Here is a 24,021-nt window from a genome sequence, read left to right as displayed (position 1 = left end):
TGATTCTCACAAAAGCAAATGGATCAAAACAGTTGTCACATGATGCAGGACTTTCAGCAATAAAATCTATTTGATGTGTATATATGTTTTCATGCAGACATTATGCTAAATGTGTTGTCACATATTAGTCTAATTATAGGGATTTATGTAAATGCACACAGAGCAAAGCATTTTCTCACTGTCCTTAAAGCCTTTGTGAAAAGTGGCAGTATAAGCAGTGGAAATCACAATGTCCTTTTTAAAACAGAGTCCTTGATGTGATCCATTAACCATACATAACACTCATAACTAAGTTACATGGTTACACAAGGAGACAATAAACAGGGAAATATTATATAACCTCTAACTTTCTTGTCAGTGTAAACCCATTTTTCCCCCCCAACTTGGATCAGTTGGAGACATTCAAATGTGCAACAAAGGCCCATAAGGAAGAGAGCGGTGGGTAAACTGAGCAAAGTGGGTTTATGTGCCATAAATTGTAGTATTAGGACTAACTAGGATTACAGTAAAAAAAACTGTTGGTTTAAAGAAAGAAAGAAAGAAAGAAAGGGGTACCGAAAATAAAAAAAGGAGGGAGGCAGTGAGGAAAGGAGGGAGCAATCCGAAGGGAGGAGTCAAGCGAGGGAAGGAGCAGCTGGAGTCCCACACTTCGCCCTCTCTCTTCTCCTGGAAAAAGCGCACTAAATGTAATAACAACTCTCCACGCGCTTCTCTCACGCCTATGTTGGTTTTACGCACATCTGCGGTCTGCTATCGGCAGATTGTATCGGCAGGCTGATGGTGTTGGTCCGGCGGTGGTTGTACACAGAAAAGAGTCAGCAGGAGGAGAAAGACCGGCAGGAGGAACAACTCTGGCAGCGCCGCTTTGGAGTTGGAGTTGCAGCGTAAAAAAAGAAAAGAAAAGAAAAGAAGAAGAAAAAGTCCCAGGCAACTCCTGAAGGCACATCTGCAACTTAAGCAGAGAAGAAGTCGAAGAAACAAGATAAAACACATTTTTTCTTCTCTCCTCCCCTGTGAAGATAAACACAAAGTCAAGAATTAGAGGGGGAATCACCCAGAAAGAAGTAAGTAATCTGTTTTACGCACGTTGTTGCGCTCATGTGTCTACTTTTTAAGTTTAGAGGAGCCGTTGGTGGAGCGGCGGAGAGGTTTCACGTTTCAAAACGATGGAATTTCATACGAGTTAAGATGTAGACATGGAAATGGATTAACGGAGGAAACACTGGTGAGAAACACGATGAAAGCTTCGGTCTGGGATCCCAAAAAAAACAGCCCGAAAATGCAGCCCGGCAGCCTTGTGTTACACTTGGCCTGGTGTGTGATTTATGCTCTGTGAAATAAGTGTTGGTTGTTAGAAACCCCGGATGGCACACTTTACAACTACCCGACAGACAGATGTGCATTTTTCAACTATTTTGAAGTTGCATAAAGTTTGGTCGTAATGGTAAAACTTTTTTTTTTTTTTTTTAAATCTTTTTTTGGTGTGTTATAAGACAGAAGGAACACGTGCACGTCTGTTTGGAGGTTAGAACTGGAACTTTATAAACTTCTGCAGACATGCAACTTTATTGGACTTTTGCCTAAAGAAACGCGCGTGGGGGGAGGAGGGGGGAGTGTGTATGTGGGGTGGGGGGTGGGGGTGGGTATATGTATGTGCATGTGTGATCATATTTCAGGGTCTGCTATTGATTTAGTTTATTCCGTTAAGAGTCTGCAGACGCATTTAAAAACGGCTGCATGCACATATAAACACACATTTCTTAATCTCTGGCTTTTATAGTATTTTCTAAGCTTAAAAGTCAATTTGAGGCCTTTATTTTATACAAACACAGGACACTGCAAAAAAAAAAACTCATTTAGTTTCACATTTTGCATTGAGCTGATATTTTTGAGTGAAAATTGCAATGTGTCAGTATCTGGAAACTTGGCATAATCCAAACACTAAATAATTCTAAATTAATTTGTGCTTCACCTTAAAAAAAAAAAAAAGTGTAAGGAAACATAGTAGTGTGTTTGAAGGCATGTGCTCAGAGATATTTAAGCCCATTGCAGGGGGGTCTGTGGCCCTGCAGGGGTCCATGTGGGGAGTTTTATGGGGCCCCGAGCTAAATTAGAAATGGCGTAAAGTCACTATGATTTACTTTATTAGAATTCACTGGATTTATCACAATTAGGAATGGATATGAAGGACTAATACAATCACAGGTTTGTCCCATTCAGAGACAGCCCTTCTTTTAAAAACAAAATCAACACTAAAATAACAAACTCTCACATGGACTTGTTCAGGGTGGAAAGAGAAAGACTCTCAAACAGAAGTCTGTATTCCTTTTTTTGGGGGTCCGGGACATGAAAACGTTTGCGAGCCCCCGAGCCTCCACATGTGCGGATATTTGTTTGAAACTTTCCCTTCTGTCCTCGCCAGCTGTTCCACATTTTATCTGCTTGTCTGCTCTCGGGTTTCATACAGACGATGAGGGTCCGAGGTGCTCAGCCATGCGGTGCAGCTCAAATACTCCTCTCTTTTTTTGACACTTGGCAAATTATTAACGGAGGTCTGGCTGCAGTGAGCGAACACACCTAATAAGATGTTTAACAGCACAAGTTCACACAGATAAAAATCTCCTTTTAGCTATTTTTATGAGGCTCTTCCATCATTCATCTTAGCTGTGGGTTTGGCGGTGAGCAGAGGTCTTGGTTACATTTGTCTAATAAAATAAAAAAACTGTCACATGAGCTGTCACTTGATATGTCCCTTATTTTATTTATGATAATAAAATAACATTTCCCATGGCCTACAAGTAGGAAGTGAATCACTGTCATGTCAATGATTCAGCTCAGTTAACAATGAAAAGAATGAACAGACGCTTCAGGCCTCAGGTTTTAAGGTTAATATTTTATATTTTAAAATGACATCATGGGAATAATCATTAAATGTAATCTTCTTTATTGTAATAAAACAAACAGGGATGTACATTTATCCCCTATACATTTGGCATTTTGTGGCTTATTAATAATTTTGAAATAAAACTAATCATTCAAAATACAATATGATTGCCTCTACATCATTTTTATTTGAGGCCACAAAATTAGGATGGCATCTGATTTTAATTATATAAAATAATACGATATGCTACATTTTCCTCAAGCTTTGAATTAAATGTGATTAAATCAAAACTCAGTGACCGACTCATCGAAAGAGAAATCTGTGACATTTTTGGATTAAATATTCAGTGGAACAACTTTAAACACATTTATGTTTAATTTCTGTTTTTACTGAACATGTGAATGTCAGTATTTTTTTTTAAAGAATGTGATATATAATAAAACATATAAAACAGCTTCATATATAGGGAAAAAAGAACAATGCTATAATAAATATGTATGAATATTATAAAAGGAACACATCTTTTTTTGTACTATTACAATTTACCTAAAGGAAACTACCATGGGGCATACTGATTTCAAACAGGTGCACCTTTACCAAAAAAAAAAAAAAGGACTTTGTCTCATTATGATGCAGCAGCGGTGATGAATGCAGCAGTGTTTAAGATGCTAATCTGCTTGGAATGAGATGCACAACTCAGAGCCACTCGCTTACTGTAGCCAGCAGAGATGCATCATAGCCGCTCTCCGCTTCCTCCAGCTCCACGCGCGAGGACCGCTTCCCTCTGCAGGAGTCAGTCCGTCAGATAGCAAGCGCCGCGGCGTATTGTTTTATCTCAACCTAAAGCTCCCGTTAAAGTAAAGTTATGCATAGCGACGCCGGCCCAGCTCACCCGTGACCCGGCGACCCGGCAGAATAAGGGCTGTCGTGTTAATGCAGGGAGATGACATGCTATTAGCTTTTGAGGTATGGCCCTCTCCTCTCTTTAAGGGCCTTGCATTCACTGCAGAAGGCAGGTTGTGTCCTCGGGCCTTTTACACCCCGCAGGAAGAATACCTGTTATCAGGTTTGTATGCAAGAGGCCCTAATGAGCTGTGTTGTTGTGCTAATGCTGCGACCTGAAGCCCTCAAAGAGGTGGCAGATGTTTTGTTAAAACGAGGGTAATGTGAGGAAGTTGTTTTTCCTCAAGATAATGAGGACTGTGCTTTATTTTTTAGTGTTAGCTCGCTTGCTCTGCATGTTTTCCTGCAGGTGTTTTGTGTTACAGGAACCACCCGGTGGTGTAAATAAGTTTGAAAATACACAGAATGAAGTGGAAGTTTGGAGTAATTCCCTGTATAATATGATGAGCTGTTGCTTCCCCTGCATGTAACTCGTGTAGTCGAGTAGATGGACCCCAAAAGAAATCTCTCACTTTGATGATTTAGTACTTTGATATGTTGACATCAAATGAAACAGACACAGTGGGGAAAGAAAGAGGACAAGTCAGACAGAGGTAGTGATTGAGGGGGAAAAAAGAAAAAAGGCTTTGCATGAGAGCGGATGGAAATGAGTGTGTGTGTCAGTGTGTGTCTGTGTGTGTGTGTTCGCTGGTGTGGTTTGCGAGGACCGCTATGAAAAGTTGGGCTGAGATGGCGAACCTGAAAAGCGTCAAAACGTCTGGATGCATTTGCGTGCGAGCAGAGACAAGAAGGGGTCTTCGGGCTCGCAAGGGCTTCTCCTTGGCCTCCTAATCCCCAGGCCCAGCCATCCCTTCAGGGCATGCCTCAGATCTGGCTCTCTGGCTCTCCGCGCGGACGACCCAGCTCCGCCAGCAGATTTAATATGCTATGTGTTCCTGCTCCCCCGGCTCCCCTTCCACCTCAACCATCATTGTCCCAGAGCGGGACCCCCGCTCCCCGCTTCAAGGAGCCTGCTAAAGGCACCTTTCAAGCCGGGTGATGTCTTCGGATAAGGCTTACGTGTGGATGTGGGGGGAAAGCGGCGATGAAGAGGGTGTGAGACTGGAGATATCGCAGAGTAATTTCAGATATGTATATTACACACATCCAGGAATCTTAATACACTTGGGGCTTTTGCAAACAGCATACTGACACATTCATACACCTCGCCGCACTCAGACTGCATGCATGTACATGCAATCTTCCGCTCATTCACACTTCTCTCTCTCTCTCTCTCGCCCTCTGTTTCTTCTTCCCTCGCTCATACACACGAGTGTTTAGAATTTATTTAGTCTTTTTTTTTTCCCTCCCCACTCTTGTGAAAGCAACTTTTTTCTTTTTTCATTTGTCTGAAGAAATAAGAAATGGGAGAAAAAAAAAGAAGAAAAAAAAGTGGGAGCTCAAGTTGCCTTAGCAGGGGCTGAGAGAGGGCTGGTTTGTTTTCCATGGCTCTGGCCTGTTGGAAACTCCAACTGGACCTGACAATTAGTCTGGTCAACTGCTCTCCCAGAGTGAGGCACCGAAGACGGTCATAAAAAAAAAGGAGAAAGAAAAAAAAGAGTGAAAACAGTAAAGTAAATTTGCATCAAGCGAGTTGAATTTACGATCGATTAAGTCGGGTTTGACAGCTTAACATAAGCCCGTTGTAGGTCGTGCTAAATTTTTACTGCAAATACTCATGCAGACTAATGCAGAGTGTGCCATCAGGCGGCTGTGTGTGTTTTTGCTTCTTCTTCCTCACACACTTGATGAGAAACAGGACAAGTCACGCTTGCATGTGGGCGCCGCTCATCCCCTCCCTCTGTTTGCTGTAGCCGCCGTAAAAACGTCTTTAAGTCTGCGGTGTGAGGGATAGCAGCAAGAGGTGAAGTGCTTTGGTTTTGGGGCCCATTTGCTGGTGGGCTGCGTGTAAAGTTGAGCTCCTAAAGACACAGCGTCCCGGGGCCCCGGGGCTGTTATTGCAGATGTGGCATTGTGTCAGCTTTGACGGGACCCGGTTGTGGCATCCGTGAGGGGGTCTTTCTCGGCCGGGGAGGTGATTGGGGGACAGATGAACTGGCCGCTTGCTGTGAACAATGATCTGTCACTTACCCCTGCCTCTTGATGTGTGATGCCATGAGTCAGGCTCTGTCTGCTCCGAGACACCCGTACCTACACACACACTCTCCGTGCAAAATGATCTGAACTGGAAAGACTTTCTTGCGAACTGTGCATTTCTGAAACAAAACTCCTGCCCTAACACCAGTAATTAAGTTATGCATTGTCATGCAATAATGCTCACAATGTGCACCCCATGTGTTTGCAATCCCATGCTGCTTAGTTGTCTTTCAGTGGGAGTTATCCCAGAGAATTGCTGCATCATGGAGTGGAGGTCAATGAGGGGTCTATTGTTTGAATGTCAAATGTAAATCCCAAGGTTAATACCTGAAAGAAGCGCATGCCCGGACATTCTCTCTCCTCTCCAAACATGTTTAGATGAGTACCTCTTCCCCCACTCTGCTCCTTCATTTCCTTCTGCTGCGGACTTGGGGCAAGTTGGAAAAGGAGGGGATGTGGGGGGAGGAAGGGGGGGGCATCCCGTATAAACCCCTCTAGTGTGTTCTTCTCAGCAATGAATGCTAACAGACCCTGGCTCCAATAATGCCTCATCTTGGAAAAACAAAAGGGGAACTCTACTATCTGAGCAAATTTCTGCCCCAACCTGAAAGAGCCCTCCTTTGACAGCGGAGCATTTGAAGACTAATCGTTTTTTCTCATGCAAAGCACGCTGTTTTAAGAGCCCGGGCTTCGGAAAGAGAGGGGGCTCTGTTTTAACAATACTCCGCAGGGAGTGAGGAACAGGGTTCGGGGAGGGGAGGTAGGGTTGAAGGGGTGGGGGTATTCCTCTCTCCTTTGCTCCTCAGACAAAGCCCAGTTCCTTTCAGGGTTGCATGGGGGGTAGGGTGCACGGGGAAGAGGAGGGAGCATCCAAGAGTTTGAGTTCCTTGAAAGAGAGGGACTCCAGCCGGTTTTAATGACAGTTTGTCATCATGGCTCCTCTACCTTGCAGGGGAAATGTAGGGCTGGCCTTGCAGTGACAGGCCTGGAAAAGAAGTGGGCCCGGGGAAATTTATAGAGAAACAGAAATATTAACGTGTACATGGGGCCCTAAAACGGCTTTGGCTATTCCTGCCAGACTTGTGTTTTTATTAAGAGGGGTCGACATGCTTTGGAAATATATCTTATTCATGAAGAAAGCCAGGTTAGACTTCCCAAAGAATTCATTATATTCCCCCAGATGCGGCTTCGCGGGTTGCAGCCGCCCCTCGGAGGACGTGGAGCGTGGAGCGCGACATTGTAAAGCCTCCCTCAGTGGGCACGGGAGTGCGAAGGGTTCCATTTGTCAAAGGTGCTCGAGTCTTTTTCCCTCCTCAACACTTTCCCGGCTCAGACTCAAACTCATTGTCTGAGCAAAGGCAGGACATTAGTCACCGCAACGCCACGGGAGCCTGCAGGGGCTAAGGACCAGCGCTCTGGAGCCCGGGCCGGGACAGAGGGGAGGAGTGAGGGGAGAGCGGTAGAGCGGGAGGGAAGGATAAGGTGAGAGAAGGGCAGCAAAGGAGGAGGAAATGTGGGGTAGCCGGAAAAGTGAGGAGAAGAGCGCGGAGTATGTGTGTGGGAGAGGGAGAAAGACCATGGGGGGGTTAGAGGGAGTGGAGTCTGTAGCTCTACCTCAGGGCTCAGTACGTAAGCCCCTGTCTACCCCCCAAAGCTGCTTTCACAAAGAGATTTACAAGACAGGTCTCCGGTGTGCTTTGCTGCCCTGCATTATGAGTGAGTGAGTGTGTCAACGCATGTGTGTGTGTGTGTTGCTGAAATGAACCTCTTTTTTTTTGTTTTTCGCATCATCTATGCAAGAAAGATACTCACCTAAATTTACCAATCGGGGCAGGTCGGACTCCCAGCAGCCCCAGTGGAGGAGTGTGAATAACCTATTCCCCCTGGTGGCAGGGCGTGTGTGCGTGCGTGTGTGTGTGTGTGTGTGTGTGTGTGTGTGTGCATTCATGTGTGAATGTATTTCACAGATTCACACATACAAGGGATCCTGTTAGCTTTTGGAATTATTTATAAAGCCTGGCTTTTGTGTGGCGCTCTAAGTCGCTGTCTCCTCCCATTACTGCCTATGACTCTACCTGGGCTTCCCTCCGCCAGCCTCCCAGCACAAGGAACTGAGTTCGGTGTTATACCTAAACCCTTTGCAGCTACTAGTTTCCTGAGAGCCCTCACTTTCTTTTCTCTCTCTCGGTATACACTGGCTAAAGATGTGCTCCTCTGGAAAAAAATAGTGTTCTCGTTTAGAAAGTCATAATCTGGGGAGGCAATCCATACACTTCAGAGAGACACACAAAGTTGTACCGACCCATCCCATATGGCTCTGATTACCCTATAATCCAGGAAAGTTTTTTTTCCCCCCCTTTTTCTTGCACGGACCGAGCGGGGTGAAGGTTTTAGTGTGTTTGAGATGGTTTATGCTAATGTTGCTTTTATTGAAACAAGCTGGGATGTGATTATAGTCCTGCTCGGTACATTTGAGCAGCGAACTGCTCTAGTTTCCCCATCTCCCTCTGGCGTAGAGATCAATGCAAACCAGCTAACGCGGGGTAATAAGCCATTAGTACACACATTGTTGGAGAGATTTACATACATCGACCGGCGAACTGATAAACTGGGTCCCGTGTCCTAGAGGTAAGAATTATTGTGCGTGTGAGTGATTAGCAGTGTGTGAACCATCACTGGGTGATCTCTTCCCTCCCTGCCAGTCCTGTGTGATAGGTGCCAGATTGCGTAGCTGGGAGCCAGGTTGTCTCTGCTTGTCAGGGGAGCAGGGTGGAGGAGGGGAGATGTGAGGGTGATTACACTGTACACCGTTCCTCTGATCTGATTCATCAGCAAGCGTCTCTCCTGCAAAGGGTGAACTTATTATCCCTGTCTCAACTTCCACCGTGGAGCCAGCTGCTCTCCATGCTTCCCAATTAACCCCAGGCTTCCCGTCAAACGCTCCAATTAAGGCCTCCTCCTCCTCCTCCTCCTCCTCCTCCTCCGCAAATGTATTTCCCTGCGTTAGCGGCCCCCGACTCCTGGTTTGGGATGCGCGAGCGTGCGGAGAGGAGTGAGTGAGTGAGCCGGCAAGCGTTGAGCATGTTTGTTTAGTAGCGGTCCTAAGCGATGGTGTTACAGCTCCCAGATTTATTCGAGGCGGGGTTGCAAACAGCTGAAACGAGTAAATACCCCCAGATGTTTGGCTCGCTCGCAATCGAGTCGGCGGGCCTGAGGGGGGCTGCCTGTCTAATGACGGTCTTGTTTTCAGGGGGCCATTTTGTGACTGCGCTCTTTGGAGTTTATGGGACGTTTTTTGTCGAGCACTCGGCAGCGCTGTGAGGTTTACGGCATCTCGTTCCGGCGCTGTGCGATATTGTCTCGGTATTTGAGTTGCGTGAGTCGTTTTCACTGGGGGAGAGTGAGAGAGTTTCTTCCCAACTCACTCAGCCTTTCAAAATCTCCCAAAAAACTCACTTGCGTGTTTGTGATGAGCAACAGCATCTGTGTGTGTGTGTGTGTGTGTGTGTGTGTGTGTGTGTTGCTGTAGGTGGGGTACAGGTTTTGCAGTACTGGCAAATCCTCTGAGACTTCCTGTGCGTGCGTGCGTGTGTGTGTGAAGCCGACGAGCTGGCGCAGAGGGATGGGGGGGCTCTGTGGCTGATATGAAAGTGAAGGGAGAGAGTTGTCTCCTCCCGAAGCTGCCGCTGGGAGAGCTAGAAGTCTCCGGGACTCCCTCTGAGCTTCAGCTGTCTTTGATCCCACACCTCCGCTGCCGTATACTCCACACTACTATAGAACACACTCTTGGCTGCCGCCAATCCTGCAGCACGGACCCACAGTTCACGTGGATGGGCCTCTTAACTTGTATGCTCCACTTAGAGACCGGCACAGGGGCCGGTGAACCCGTTCAGTGTTGTGGTTTCACATGAAAGCACTACTTGTACAACGAAGAGGGATGTGAACTTCAGCAAGAACATATTGAGCTGCAATAGCAGCTGTTTTCATTAATCAGTGAATCATTTAGTGTTTAAAATGTCAGAAACTAGAGAAAGAAGCCCATTTGAAGTTCCCAAAACCCAACGATGTCCAGTTGTACAATTATATAAAACAGAGAAAAATAGGCCATTTTCCCTTTTGGAGCTGGAACCAGCAAATGTTTTGCATTTTTTTCTTGATAAACGACTAATTGATTCAACTTATCAACCAAGCGTTTCACCACCAGATAATAAGAAAGCTCTGAATTATGAGTAATCGACCATGCTGATGGAAACGGACACATTTAATCACTGTTCTTTGAGAAGTGTGTTTTGTTTCTCTGTTATTTTAAGACTGGCACAGCCACCTCATTAAAGGCATGCACTTTGTGTCGAGTGTGCTCCCTCCCCCTCGTTCGCCTGTCCGTCACTGACATGTTGAAATAAGGCTGAGAGTGCTGATGGAGTGACCTGATTTTAGGGTATTTTTCAACCCGCCTGATGAAAGATAAGGAACACGCAAAGATACTATAAGAATCATTGCATTTTTTTTTTTTTTTTTTTTGCATTTGTGGAATGTGTGACCCAGTGTTACCCTTCTGGATCTGTTCCCATCCGCACAGGAAGTCTAGCATTAAAGCAATGCCGTTTCTCTTCTCTCCCTTTCCCCCCTCTCTCCCTGCATTCCTCTGACTGACTGCGGCACATTTCAGGACAGCTTCATTCAGCATTCCTTTACATGCCGATTTGATTGCCCTCCCCTCTTATTTTTTTTCAAAGTCTCCCTCCGTTTAGGTCCGGCTTTATCACGCGCGAGCCAAACACCAAGACGACTGCATCTCATCCAATTTTCACCCCTTTAATTCGGTTTAAATGGCATGGCCGCGAGGGCCAGAACGGGAATTAATAAGAGCCAATAAAGCTCGCCGCTGGGGCATCGAGGCCAGTCTTTAAGTAAACATTATGACTTCTTGAGGGGGGATTCAGGGGCAGCACTTGATGAATTGTGGCGGAGCTTGGGAAGGGCTAATTTCTCACTTAGCCGTCCTGATGGGGCTAGCTAATAGGCCTTGCGTTGCCCGCCTGTTTGTCTGCTGGCTTTATTATTGTGCATTATCGCGCTGCCCCCTGGCTGTTGTTAGCGCTCGGCCCCGAAGAACGCCAGGGCCCGTCATTAATCACATCGCAGCACTGACTCACTGCGCTCCGACACTTATTCCGGTGACACAAAGGAATGAAGGAAAGGGAAATAGAAAAGGAGGAGGGGAAAGGGTGAGAGGAGGAGACGGAGTATGCATGAAATAAGTGAGAAGAGAAGGGGGACTTTGAGTGTTTGCAGGCAGGAAAGTTTCACTTTGACTCCGTAACCTGTGGCTGTACAACCTTCCGGATTGCTCCGAGTAGTTCAGTCGCCTCAAATGCTCGTTGTTTTACGCTCTTAAGTGTGAAGACCTTCTGCCAGAGCCATACCTGCCGCCACTGCACTCACACAGGACCATCCATCTGCTTGATCTTTCTCAGAGTGCATGTGGGAGGAGGAGGAGGAGGAGGAGGAGGAGGCAGAGAGAGTTGTGTGCGAGGTTTTCATCAGTACAGGAATTTCTCTTCCTCCACTCATCCCCTCCCTGGGGTCCCCTCTCTTATTTATGTTCTGCACACGGGGATTTCACTTGCCTACTGAGAGGAGTTATAGAGCACCTGGTGCATCCAACTCCTATACACAGCGTCATGCAGCACGGCTCACACACTCTCAAACACAGTCCCTCGTCCTCGTGCCATTGTCACACACACACACACACACACACACACACACACTTGCATGCATTACATAGGAACTGTGCTCTCAAACAACGCAGCACGCCGCGTAACATGTACTCTTTCGCTGTGAAAGCTCAGTGAAGGATGTTGTCGCCGCGCTCTGGTTGTGGCATCGTGCAGAGCTCTTTCTAAAGCCTTGTAGGAAGACTGTCTTCACTGGAGATGAGAGGCCCACTGACAGGATACAGCCCTCACTCTCTTGTGCTTTACAGTGGGTGCCATGTGCCGGGGCCACTCAAGTGGAAACCTTTGCTATAGAGTTTGTGGCATGCGCTGCTGCTGCTGTGACAACTGATTTTATAATGAACTGAATCTCAACTGTGTGGATGGATACATGCAAAGTTAGAAAGTAGGGGAAAGTATTTGCAATCATGCTAATCTTAATCTCTGCAAATTCAACGGCAAAAAAAAAAAAACTTCCGCTGATAGAAAACTGTTTTTTCTTTTCCCTCCCAGGGACCTTTATGGTGTTTTGCTGCGGTAATGTGTTGCATTGTTTGCTTGGGCCGCCAGTAAATGGCTGAACAAGCATCTTTTCCTTCTTCTCAAGAATCAGGGAAAGTGTCCGATCAAACAAAGGCTCGTTTTAGCGTGGGGAGGAAAAGAATAAAAGTGGAGAGCAGGGGGGAAACCAATACCGCCTAACTGGGCCACCAGTGCAACAAAGCTGCCTGCATTACCCATTGTCTTCACTCCTCACAGCCCCACTTGCCCTGACACAAGTGGCTCACGAACAAATGCAAAGTCAAAATAAATAAACAATTTAATAAGCAGGGGCCTGTGGGGGAAACGCTGAAGATTTCCATTGTGGCTCGTGCTTTATTTGCCCCTTATCTGCTGGGTAGCGAGCGCAAAAGAAGCATCGTGTAAGCATTACGATTACATCGTTTGGGTTTGTTACCCAGGAATGTAAGATGCACTCAGCTCATTCTGCAGTGCAACACACAGGGTCCCTCACCAGCCCTCCAAAGCATCTCAAGTAGAGAGGTCTGAGGGACTGAGACGCGCGCGAGGATAATCTTATTAGCTCCGCTGAAAGCGACTGATAGGCTGCGTTGTTGCATGTTTGTCCTTGACCAAAAAAATCAAATACAAACACTCCTCATTTGCGCAGTCTTTTCAAATATTGTGCAGCGCACTTGTGATAGCAGCACCAGATTGTTCGCTGATGCAACGCTGCTCCGATTCGGGACCTCAGGTGCGGAGATAAAATAAAAGACAGGGAAGGTCTTTTGTAAAGCCTTAAAGCAGAAAAAGCAGAAAAGGCGCATTTGATGTTCCGTGCAGTATTCACAAGATGATTTAGTGATTCAAAACACAGAGCAATAAATCATCTCAATAAATGCCTCAACTTTAAGTTTTACAAGGTAGCAGTAAAAAGTGGGACTCTCACATTATGGTGGGAGGATACAGAAACATGTAGATGACTGACAGTCTGAATAGCTTCGCCATGTCACAGCATACAAAAGGTTGAGAAGGCCTAGCACTAACCCAGTTTGCATGTGCATATGTGTATGTGTGTGTGGCGGGGTGTGACTAATTCCTGCTAAATGGCCCTTACTTGAGGGGCTGGTCCCCATCAGCTGTAGGCCAGACTTAGTGCCATCTGGGCACAATGTTAAGTTTCACTGGTGAATGGGAGCCACAACCACCAAATCCCCAGTCCCCCCCCCAACACCCCCAATACCCTCTTCCCCTTTGCCTTCCAGGGCCAAGGGCAAGCCATAAGTGCAGTGTTGAACACAGCATGGAAACCTAAGTATGTGGTTTCCTCTGAGAGCCATTGAGTTTGGGAAGACCTCCTCGGTGAACCCGCGACAGGTCCTCTAACCACCAGCAAGCGCTTCCACTGTCTCCTCCTCAAGGGGCCTCATCCCCTCGCTGACCTTATCCAATGCAAACACATGCAGCCTGAGCCAGCGCATTCTGTTTTATTGCTAGATTCAGCTAATCTCGCTGAAGGGCTTCAACTCCTCCTCCCTCTTTGCCCCTCGGTGTTTTAGTTATTCCAGCTGTGCAGGAGCCCTTAATGTTGTTGGCATAGCTGCGAAAATGTGCGAAAACACACGTCGTACACACAGGAAAACATGTGCAGGCATGCAGGGGCACAGTGAGGTGCACACACATGCATGACACACACACACTCACACACACACACACACACACACACACACACTCACACACACACACACACACACACACACAGGCTCATGCTCCTCCCTTCCTTCATTCCACCATTCATTTTCTCCCCCTCTTATCCCACTTTTGCTCACAATCTCCCTCAATCGTCTCCATCTCCCATCTCTCCCCTCCCCTCTAACTCGCTGCGCTGCGGTGCGTTTGTGCCGCGTTGATAAGCCTAAGATAGCAGATCTCGGTGGTCGCTGATGTAATGATGATGAATGCTGTGGCGCTGCCAGTCTCCCCCCTCAGGGGGCCCTCGACACTGAACAGTCGCCCTAATGAAATGAACACAAATACAGTACCCCGTCTGTGAGGGGGGGGGGGGGGGGGGGGGGGGGGGGTTGCCAAATCTAAGAAGACACTTCAAGAGTTTATATCAAAATGTCCCTCAGTTTCTGAGTGTGTGTGTGTGTGTGTGTGTGTGTGTGTGTGTGTCTTGCATTTATTTGCAAATGGAATTGGAGGTATACACCTTAAGCAGTTCCATAGAATTAAACTTGTAAAGATGGAGCCTTTAAATAACAAAAGGCGGAGATTTTTGATAGCGTTAGCAGCCGTTTAAGCTTGCATGAAGAAGAAGAGAAAAAAAAGAAAAACTGTTTTTTTTTCTATCAAAGGCAAAAGTTTATTTTAGTGTTTCACTTTGATGTGTACAATTTGCAGATGACTTTCAACTCAGTGCCTTTGTCACCAAGGCGTATAATTTATGTTAAATTGATTTGCTTAATGTGCTTATAAAATAAGAATGTTTTTTTTTTTCTTTTTCCGAGGGAACAGTCTGAATTGTGGTATTTTAAACCTGTTTAATCGCCTCCTTTTCTGTGTGGAAGGATTACAGTGGAGCACAAATAAAGATACACCCTCTTTCTCTCTTCTCTAATTGGGTGTAGGACAGACATTTCATGGGAAAGACATTAATATGAAATTAACATTTATTTTGAGTTACAACAGCAACCAATGCCTAGTTGTAATTCCTTCTTTTGTGCCAGGCCTCTGTGACACACCACTGATGCAGGGTCTGTGAGGTAGTCTCCATACAGATGCTTATTTCTCTGCTGTCTCATGCAAATGTCTTTTTAAAAAAAATCATATTTCCGCGTCTGGCTCGTGAGCACATTCGTGTTCCTCCACTGAAAGTTCAAAGTGCTGAATAGAAAAAGTTCAAACTAGGATCTCTGTCCTTAGATATTTCATCCTGAGGAGAAAACTTCAAGACGCATTCTTTCCACAGTGTCTCGATGTAAACACACGATGAAAAGAATTGTCTTTGCGCCGGCAGTGAGTGTTTGAAAATGGCGAAAATGAGCAACACGAAAGCAGAGACGGGAACATCTGCAGGATTGGGTGTGGGCGTCCAGGTCAGAGGGATTATGGGTGAAAAGGTCCTGCTTTTAATTGCTGCTTTGGAACTGTGGCCTGCCTTGTGGAACACAAAAGGCCGGTCAGACACGCTTCGGTGGCTCGGACTTGTGAATATTTGCCCGACCAGAGGAATGCCCCGCTTTCTCCTCACCTCGCCTACAAACCTCCAATCACGCCCCCCCATATTCACTGCACTTTCAGCTATTTCTATTTTAACGCTGGTCTGACTCACCTGGGGGGGCCGACACACACACACACACACACACACACACACACACACACACACACACACACATGCACACACACATTCATGTACGCTCACTCCACACGCAAAGCATGTTGGGAGCCATTCAGCAACAGCCTGAAAAAGTAGGTTCCTTTTCCCGGGTTCATTTACTGCTGTTGCTCAAGTTCAGTCGTTAGAATGATGTAATGACAGTTTCACAGAAGTGAGACCAAAACGCTTTCTTTGATCGCTCTCTTGTTTCAGTTGCCGCCGACGGAAGTGAACGAGTGGCGTTCATGATCAGTCGTCCTGGTAGGAACTTCCAACGCGCCATGTGCAGACGCACGGCATTCTCACCATTAACTCGCTCGCACTGCAAAGGAATGAAAGACTCCATCAAACGCACGCAGCAGTGATTTCAGATGATATCTATGCACGTATACGACAAAAATGTCTTTGGTTGGGGGTGATGGCTACACGTGTATTCATGTGGGAGTGATTAGAGGACGAGCTCTTGTTTAATTCTGTTTTGATTGGTAAGGCAGTAATTGCATTGTTTTTTTTTCCCTTCTCTTTTTTTCCTCTCTCTCTCTCTTTTTTTTTTAAGCCAGCAATTGCTTACAGATGTTGTTGTCGGGTCAGAATGGATGACAGACTCTGGTTTTTCAGGGGGTTGGGAAAAAAACAAACAAAGCACACAGTGTTTGTCTGAAGTTTACCCCTCGCCACTTCCCCCTCGCCTTCCCGCCTTTGGGGAATTGCTCAAAATCAGCAGCACTCCTCCTCTGTTTGCATTATAGCTTACTTTTCCGCTGGCCTTGTATGTATCCATGCATGTTTATAGGGCGGAGGACAATTAAATAGTACAGTCGGGTAATTAGCCGGTCTTTATTGGAAAGAAAATGTTAGTCAGACTAAATATTTCCACTAATTATCCATGAATTATGGAGTCTAAGTAAAGGCTTGGTATTGGACAAAATGAAGCCGTCCTGTACTTTGTGTAAATGAGGGGTTGTGGTGCATCGCCGTGTTGTCTCCATAATCAGAGACCTCCATGACCTAGATAGAGTTGAGTTTGTAGACAGCCTCTGAGGTGCTGAACTGAGCAGCATGTCTGCTAGACTGTTGGCTGAACCCCTTCTAAACCCACAGACAGTATTAACTTGAACCACCTTTATTCTTTGAAAGAAAAATTGCCCGGCACCATGATATTCCCAAAAGGGCCTTCAAACAACCCTTGTTTTTTCAGGACTGTGAATGTTTCTCTCTCTGTGGTATCCCCTTAGGGTTTCTCCTTTCTCTCTGGAAACACTGCTACAGCAGGATTATCAGTATATCCACAAGCTGCCTTTACTTCTATTCTGAGATATAAAACCTAGTCAGGATGTCCTGCCTCGCTGGATGTTTATAGAGGTTTTTCTTTTTGACGTGAAGTCAGAAGTTTAGTGTGACATAGTTGAAGATAAGGTAAGCTACATTTTTGTTTAGTTTTTGGGGATATTTAACCACAGTTAGTGGAGAGGCAGATCAGAGCCCAGCAGGCTTGAGTTAAAATAAATCAGGGTGAGCTGGTGGATTGACCCGTGGTCTGCTCTGGGCATCATGAAAAGGGAGGATTGGATCTGAAGTTTTCTCTCACTGGGTTCTCAGTGTTAAAGTCTTTTCTTGAGGCGCTCTACAGCATTGTTAAAATGTTTAACTAAAAGAACTAAATGAGTTTAACTTAATGCACAAATCAAATGAATAAAGCTCTTAAACAATATGATATGCTTCATGTCTTTCCATTCACTCATCCGCTCTCTCTGCCTTCTGTTTTCTCCAAAAGTTATCCCGTCTCCAATGAGGTGTTGAGGAATGAGCGATCGCCATGGAAACCCACTCCCATGCCAGTTCAGCAGCTGAGAAGAAGAAGAGGGTGGAGACCATTGTGGCGACCAAGGGCTCATCAGGGCGCAATGACATCAGCGAGAAGGCGGTGGCCTCCAGCACCACCTCAAACGGTACGTGTCGCCTCCAACTGCACATTAGCTGTGGCTAATGCAAACATAATTATGGTCTGTTGGAATACGCCCAGTTTTGAAGAGACGAATAGTCAGCTCAGCAGATGAGTAATGGGAACATGTAGCCCAAATTAGACACAGATAAAAACAACACTACACAGCTGATATCAAGGGACAGTAAAGTATAATACACTTTCAACATTTATGTATCCACATTTCTTAAAATAAAATCCAGCAGTTTGGATTTTGCTGGTGACCTGCTGTTTTTTTTTTGCACAGCTGCACCTCCACCTCATGCTCCTAGAGGTGTGGAGAAACACACCTTCTCTGTGCCAGCTCTTGTCGGTCGCAACTGTTAATTGAACTTCCTCTCTAACTCGTGAATAAACATGCCACTGAAACACAGGTTTCATCCATTTGTATCCTAAGTTGAGTCACAAAAGGCTTGCAGTCTCTCGTTCTCAGGCATTTTTTTGATGTTTTCCAGACCTGAGCTAGGAGACGGAGGTGTGGCTTCCATACGTGGCAACATATTTGAGCATTGGGGCCACTGACCCACTGGGGACGGAGGAATGTTATTTTTGCCGATGTTCTCACTACTTTAAGATGAAACTAACTCCCAAAAGCAAGATCTTAAAAGATCTAGACACACGCATATCCTCGCTCACGTTACTTATGTTTACTTCCCCCCCTTATTCTCGCGGTGAGTCACATGCAACCCTCACTGGTAGCTAAACATTTGGCATGTTTACACAGCAATGTCTTTAACGCATGCTATTAAAAGCTGCGTGGAGCTTACAGTTCATCAAGCCTGTCGTCATTCGGTCTTTCATTCTGAACTCAGATGCTGGAATGAGGAATATTAAATGGCGATTTTTTTTTTTTTAAGTCTGGCTGGAAAGCCTTGGAGCATCGAGCTAAAGTCATAACAAAACCAGAGTTGAGATCACCGCGGTCTAAGCTGCAGCTGTGCTCATTAGCTGTGAGAGGATTTGGAGGTTTTTGGGGAATAGTTGGCTCTTGTAGCTGGAGCTGGTGGCCTCTCCTCGACTCCACTGATGTAAAATGTGATCATCCCAAGTGTGAAGAGGAGACAAACAATCCAGGAAAGGCTATGTTGCGGTGACTTGTTGCCCATATGTGAGTTATCACAGGAAGTGGGTAAGGTAATGCATCCTTAAGCATCTTACTCATTCCCAGATGGCCAGCCCTGTTTTATTAATTAAAGGGGCAGCGAGAAGAAGAAAAAAAGAAGAAGTTTGTTTTGGAAAAAGCATGGATGTAATTTGGCTTTGTGATTGTGGATCTTTCTCCGTAATGTGCTTGTAATTACAGCTCTGAACAGCATACGGTTGATCTCCTACACCGACTCGGCCACGCCACAAGAGACACTACGGCTTTCATAAATGTTGCACTCTTTAAAATACAGTAGTCTCATAATTCACTCAACGAAGGGAGGGACGGTACTGATCTGCAGAGAAAGGTCCCTTTTAGATCCCTATCTCCCTCTTGGAATCAGAAGATAGCTTACACATTCTTTGTGTTGTTATAATTACAGCACATTCCCAAGTCGGCCCCCAGAACTCATAACCTCTTATCAGGTGTAACCCTACACTCGCCTCAACTTTAACCCCCGTAGCCCCGGCCCCACCGCCTCCCTCCAAACAAAAGGTAATTGTGAGCAGCTGTGGAACCCCAGTGACTGGTTCTTCTTAGAGAAGGCCCGGCAAAATATTTCCCCCCGTCAGGCAGAGTAGTGGCCCCTGATCTCGGCGCTGAGGAAACCCCGTGGTGCGCCCGGCAACGGCGTGCTACGATAAGTTGTGAAAAGTGGAGAATAAGTAGATGGGCGGGGGGAGGGGCAGGTGGAGGGGATATGCCGGATGTTTAGCTTTCCAAAGCGAGAAGATTTTCTTGTGATTTGGATCACCTTGCAAATTGATCAGATCTTGCAGCCGGTCTGTTCCGATTAGCAAACTGCACTTTTTGTCTGGAAACAGATTTAGCTCTAAAATCTTCACCTTACGTGCACTACAGGGAAAACGCTCCTCCTCCACTCTGCCTTCCGCTCTTGTCCCAAAGTTTTGTCCAAGTTGAGCAGGCCCAGAGTAATTATTGAGTCCTGGTCGAGCGTTCCCACATGGTTGGCTAAATGGTGGCTTCATCCTGTGTGCCATTCATCTCTGTGCCCCCTCCTCTTGCACTGACAGCTCAAAAGAGCCGACTGTGCCACAACAATGCTGTGATTGGTGCTCTTTAGGAGGGGTTTGGGGGGGTGGGCTCGCCCCGCTCTCCCCTCCCACCCTCATCATTCGGCAGGCAGGTGGACCACAAAGTCCCCTGATTCTTTTGTTGGGTCCCGGGCTAAAAAAAAAAAGAAGAAAAAAAAAGATGTCCCTGCTCCTCGACTGAATAAATCCTGTCGTCATGGGATAATTTGCCAATAAAAAAAAAGAGAAGAAAAAAACATGGCGCGGGGCCTGAAGGTTTGGTTATTTGCTAAGGGGAAAAAGAAGGGGAAAAGTTTATGGTATTGGACTTTTATGATTTCTGATTTGAGGAAAGAGAGGGAGTGAGTAATGAGAATTGAAAACTGGGGAGCAGAACAACTGGACACAGTTCCGACAATTTTCATTATTTAAACAGCAGGATATGAAGTGGGAGAATTGGGACCGTTTTAATGGTCATGCTTTAAAAAGGGCAAGAGCCTCGGCCCTCAGAGGCAAACAAGTTAAGCCGTAAAGGGCAACGCATGTTCGGCCTTCGTGTAGGTTACCAGAGAAATCCCTAAGCAAATGCAGAGCGTGGCTAAAGTGTTTAAAGAAGAAAAGGAACACTCGACTGCTTTGATGGGAAGGAAGGAATAATACAGAGAGAGGGGAGAGATAGAGGAAGAGTGAGGGGCCACCTTCTTTTTAAGGCAGCCATTTAAATGATCAACAGTAAATAGAGGGGAATGTCATCCGACAGAAATAAAGTTCCCGTTAACAGCGGGGATGGAAAGTAATTTACAGATACGCTGTCCCCGCCATCTTTGTGCCTCCCAGATAAGGTTTCATTTCAGAAACGGATAGGAGACATTTTCACTTACGGGCCCCCATTCTGGGACACCTGTGATAACAGCTTGTGGACCCCTAATTGAAAATGGGTTTCAAAATGGATTTTCACTTTTCTTCCACCCTCCTTCCTCACCCCTCCCCCTTTCTTCATTCCCTCCCTCATGACTAACCCCTCCTCCACCCCCGTCAACACCCAGCTCCATCCCTTTTTTCCTCGGCGTTCCCTCGGCGTCGGCAGAGGGAGGTAATATTGGAAGGACAGGGAGGGAGAAGGGAGGAAGGGAGGGAGGCTTGGGGGAAATGGAGCACTGGGAGTGGATCATCCCTCAGCCCGTGTCACAGCTATGACAGCCGCGTGATCCGTCTTATTAATGAAATCATTGATCACTTGATGGGACTCATAATCAACTGTTTCTCCACTGTGTCCTGCCTCATCTCCTCCTCCTCCCTCCTCATGCTGCCACCTCTGCTTTTACACGTTTTATCCCTGTTGTGTGTCCCCTAAAAGATGATCTGGTTAACTGAAGACAAAAATGATTAATAAATACATAAAATGTGCAAGAACACCCAGATGCCGCCTGACAATAAAGGCTGACAAGTGATTCAGGATGATTTAAAAAGGACAAGACATGCAATAAATAAATCAGCTTCCTGAAACTGGCCTTTTATTTTACACAATAGAAGTATTTAAGAAATGCACTTAGTAGTTTGAGCATCACTGCTGCTAAAAGGTGATCTCTGTCATCTGTATTTGTGCTGTATGTATTTCATGGGGACCAGAGGAGGAAGCAGGGGCCCCTCTGTGTTACCCTACTCTGGGCTCTGCCTGTGGGGGCTAATGAGAGAGGACTGATGGAGGGATAAGGGACCTCATGGGAGCTCTGGCTGGCCCACGGGTCAAACAGCACAATGGAGGAGGCGTTATAGACCCTGACACACAACCCCACACAGGAAAACTGTCTTTTAGTGTCAAAAGACCCCTCTATGGTACATAAATAATGCATATAATACATAAAAACGTAGAATCCAAGCAGGAATACATAGAAGAAAACACTCATTTATCCACAATATTGCTGTTTTCATGATACCACACCATGCGGTTTTAGAGATATACAAGTATCAAATATAAAATCTACCTGTAGATTCGGGTTTGAAAAAGTCGCTCTGGCCCCATGTGCACACACTGTGGATGTGCTTTGCCTTCACTGGCGAGCCATAGCCATTTCATGGACTTCTGCACTGAAGGCAATTTCCTGCAGCAGCGGGGGGACAGGCTTTGGCAGAGCCACCTCACAGGGGCCTGAGGCGCAGGATTAGCTTAGCCTTGCCGCTACTCAGGGCGGAGGGGAACCTCAGCTGCCCGGCCCAGCCTGGCCTCTCTTGTCTGGCACACTTCTGCGGGCCCAGATCCGCCTGCTGGAGCTCCACTGCTCCTTCACTGTTGGAAGACGCACATAAGCCACCGCCTCAAGACCTTTGCACGCTGTGGAGATGCAGCCAGAATGTAGCTGTAGTGGAATTGCATCTTTGTTTTTTGTGTTTTTTTGGTGAGTGATCATCCTACTTGTTTGCCCTGGTGGATGTAGCAAGACATGTGACTTTGAACCTTAAATTGGCCAAGCAAGCCTGAAATGTCAGTCCTTTGTTGGAGAACTGGATAGATGCACAGCCTTCAGTCCGTAAACTGTGATGGACATTTGCAACATTTAATGTATTGCTCCTTGTTTTTTTTGTTTTTTACAATTTGGGCAGCCTGGTAGTTTGTTAAAAACCTGTATGATTGTGTTCTTTGCTTGGACTTCCTTGTAGCGATGATGCCGCATATCCAGATCCTGGCAATTAACATGATACATGTGATTAATGCCAATAGAGATCTAGGCCGAAATTACAAAAAAGTTGCAATTTTCCTATATTTTGACTCATAATTCAGTCAAACTATCTCAATCTGACACCTCAGGGATCTATTTTAAAATCTAATATGCTGTGATGGTTCATGCTGACCATCACAAAGGCTCCTCAGGAGAACCTGAGATCATTTTCACTGACACGCTGAGAGCCGGAATAGCCTTGAAGTCAGAGGTCACGCGGGTCAGAGACAAGTCTCTGAGCCAACTACCCCGCCTCACAAAGACAAAATCCGCCTGCCCCGCGTGAGGGGGATCGAGGGTCCACCGACCAACGGGGCCCGGCCGCATCCCAGCAGCTCTGCGGCCCTGCCGGATCTCACTCCTCTCAGAGAGGCCCCGTAAACTCTTAAACCCATAAAGTGGGGAAACAGTAGTTGATTATTCTACCACTCTGTCCATTTGTCGGGAGGCATCAGTGGCCCCCCTCCTGCCAGGAGGAACAAAGCAGGGGTGTCCTGACCCTGCCAGGAGGATTTATTGTGGTGTGTTCTTTTCCGCGTCCTTTTGGTTTTGTTCGCCCGCTCACGCCTCCTCACCACAGTTGGATTCTTGTTGAATGGGATGGAGCAGCAACTAGTGGCCGTGCCACCAGGGCTGGAGTTCAAATAAAGGACTACCAATAGATACCTTTTGCGTTCTGTTCTCTTAAAGATACTCTAATGCTGTGATACTGTACACGTTTCTTTTTTTCTCTCAAGATTTACAATTTGTATTATTCATTTTTCATTTTTCTTAGTCGCTTGTTTGACATATAAGTCGTAGGACGTAGACAGAGTAATTGGTTCTCAGTGTGATAAACAAATAATGCATAATTAGATTGCATATACATGTTTTATGTGTAACTTACAAGAAATAAGATGCAGCAGTTTATTAAACATATATTAATATTTATGTGCTTTCCCCCTCGTCAAGTACGTTTTTCTTTCTGATATGTTGGCATAGTGGCAGCTGTTATTTAAAATGATAGATCAACATGCAATATTTAATTGAGGTAGATTACCAGCATGCATTATGGTTTTAAAGTAACAGCATGTGAACTTAGTCTGCTGTCAAATCAAATCAAAAGTCTTTGCTTGATGTCCAGTTAAACAAAGCGTCCTGAATGTTTCAGGCCACTTTCTGCCCTCTGCTCAAAACTCACAGGATTAAATCAAGACATGCTTTCGGGGTTTGAGGGAGCAGAAAGGCCCCATACCCCGTAATCTCTCTCCCCTGACCTCCACACCCTCTGGGCCTTGACTCTCACCCTTCTCCCGGCTCCCCCACCCCGTTCCCCGCCCCAGCGCTCTCCCTCGCAGTGCGAAAGAGGAGCTAGGTTCAAAGGCCATAAACCACGGCAGTGATTTCTGGTGATTGATTAGAAGCAGAGGTTGAGAAGCAGCAGCTCTCAGCCCTCCATTCTTCCCACCCTCCGGTGCCGCATACACCTTCTCCCAGGGCTCTCGTAAATAGCTCAGGCTTTAAGTGTAAAAAAGAAGTTGCCGCGATTGGCAGACAGAGCCCACAAACACATCCGTGCCGGGGCGGCCGGGCCAAGGCTTCTGCCTCTTCCTCCTGGATGGCAGGGGAAGGGGAGTGGGGGTGTC

General features: G+C 46.2%; 1 protein-coding gene across 1 annotated transcript in view; it reads left to right on the top strand.

Moving 5' to 3' along the window:
• Positions 1-635: 635 nt before the first annotated feature.
• The window catches only part of gli3 (GLI family zinc finger 3), a gene marked incomplete at its 3' end in the record, with an annotated part of 86,199 nt that continues 62,813 nt past the window's right edge, over positions 636-24,021 (top strand). The window contains exons 1-2 of the mRNA XM_079234625.1: positions 636-1,064; positions 17,295-17,469. Of these exons, the coding sequence (XP_079090751.1) occupies positions 17,337-17,469 (133 nt within the window). The 5' untranslated portion in view covers positions 636-1,064; positions 17,295-17,336. The remainder of the gene's footprint in view (positions 1,065-17,294; positions 17,470-24,021) is intronic.

Source organism: Taurulus bubalis (genome assembly GCF_910589615.1).
Source record: "Taurulus bubalis genome assembly, chromosome: 18".
NCBI lineage: Eukaryota > Metazoa > Chordata > Actinopteri > Perciformes > Cottidae > Taurulus > Taurulus bubalis.
The sequence above is the reverse complement of the archived record's forward strand: the minus strand, read 5'-3'. Positions and strand labels throughout refer to the sequence as shown.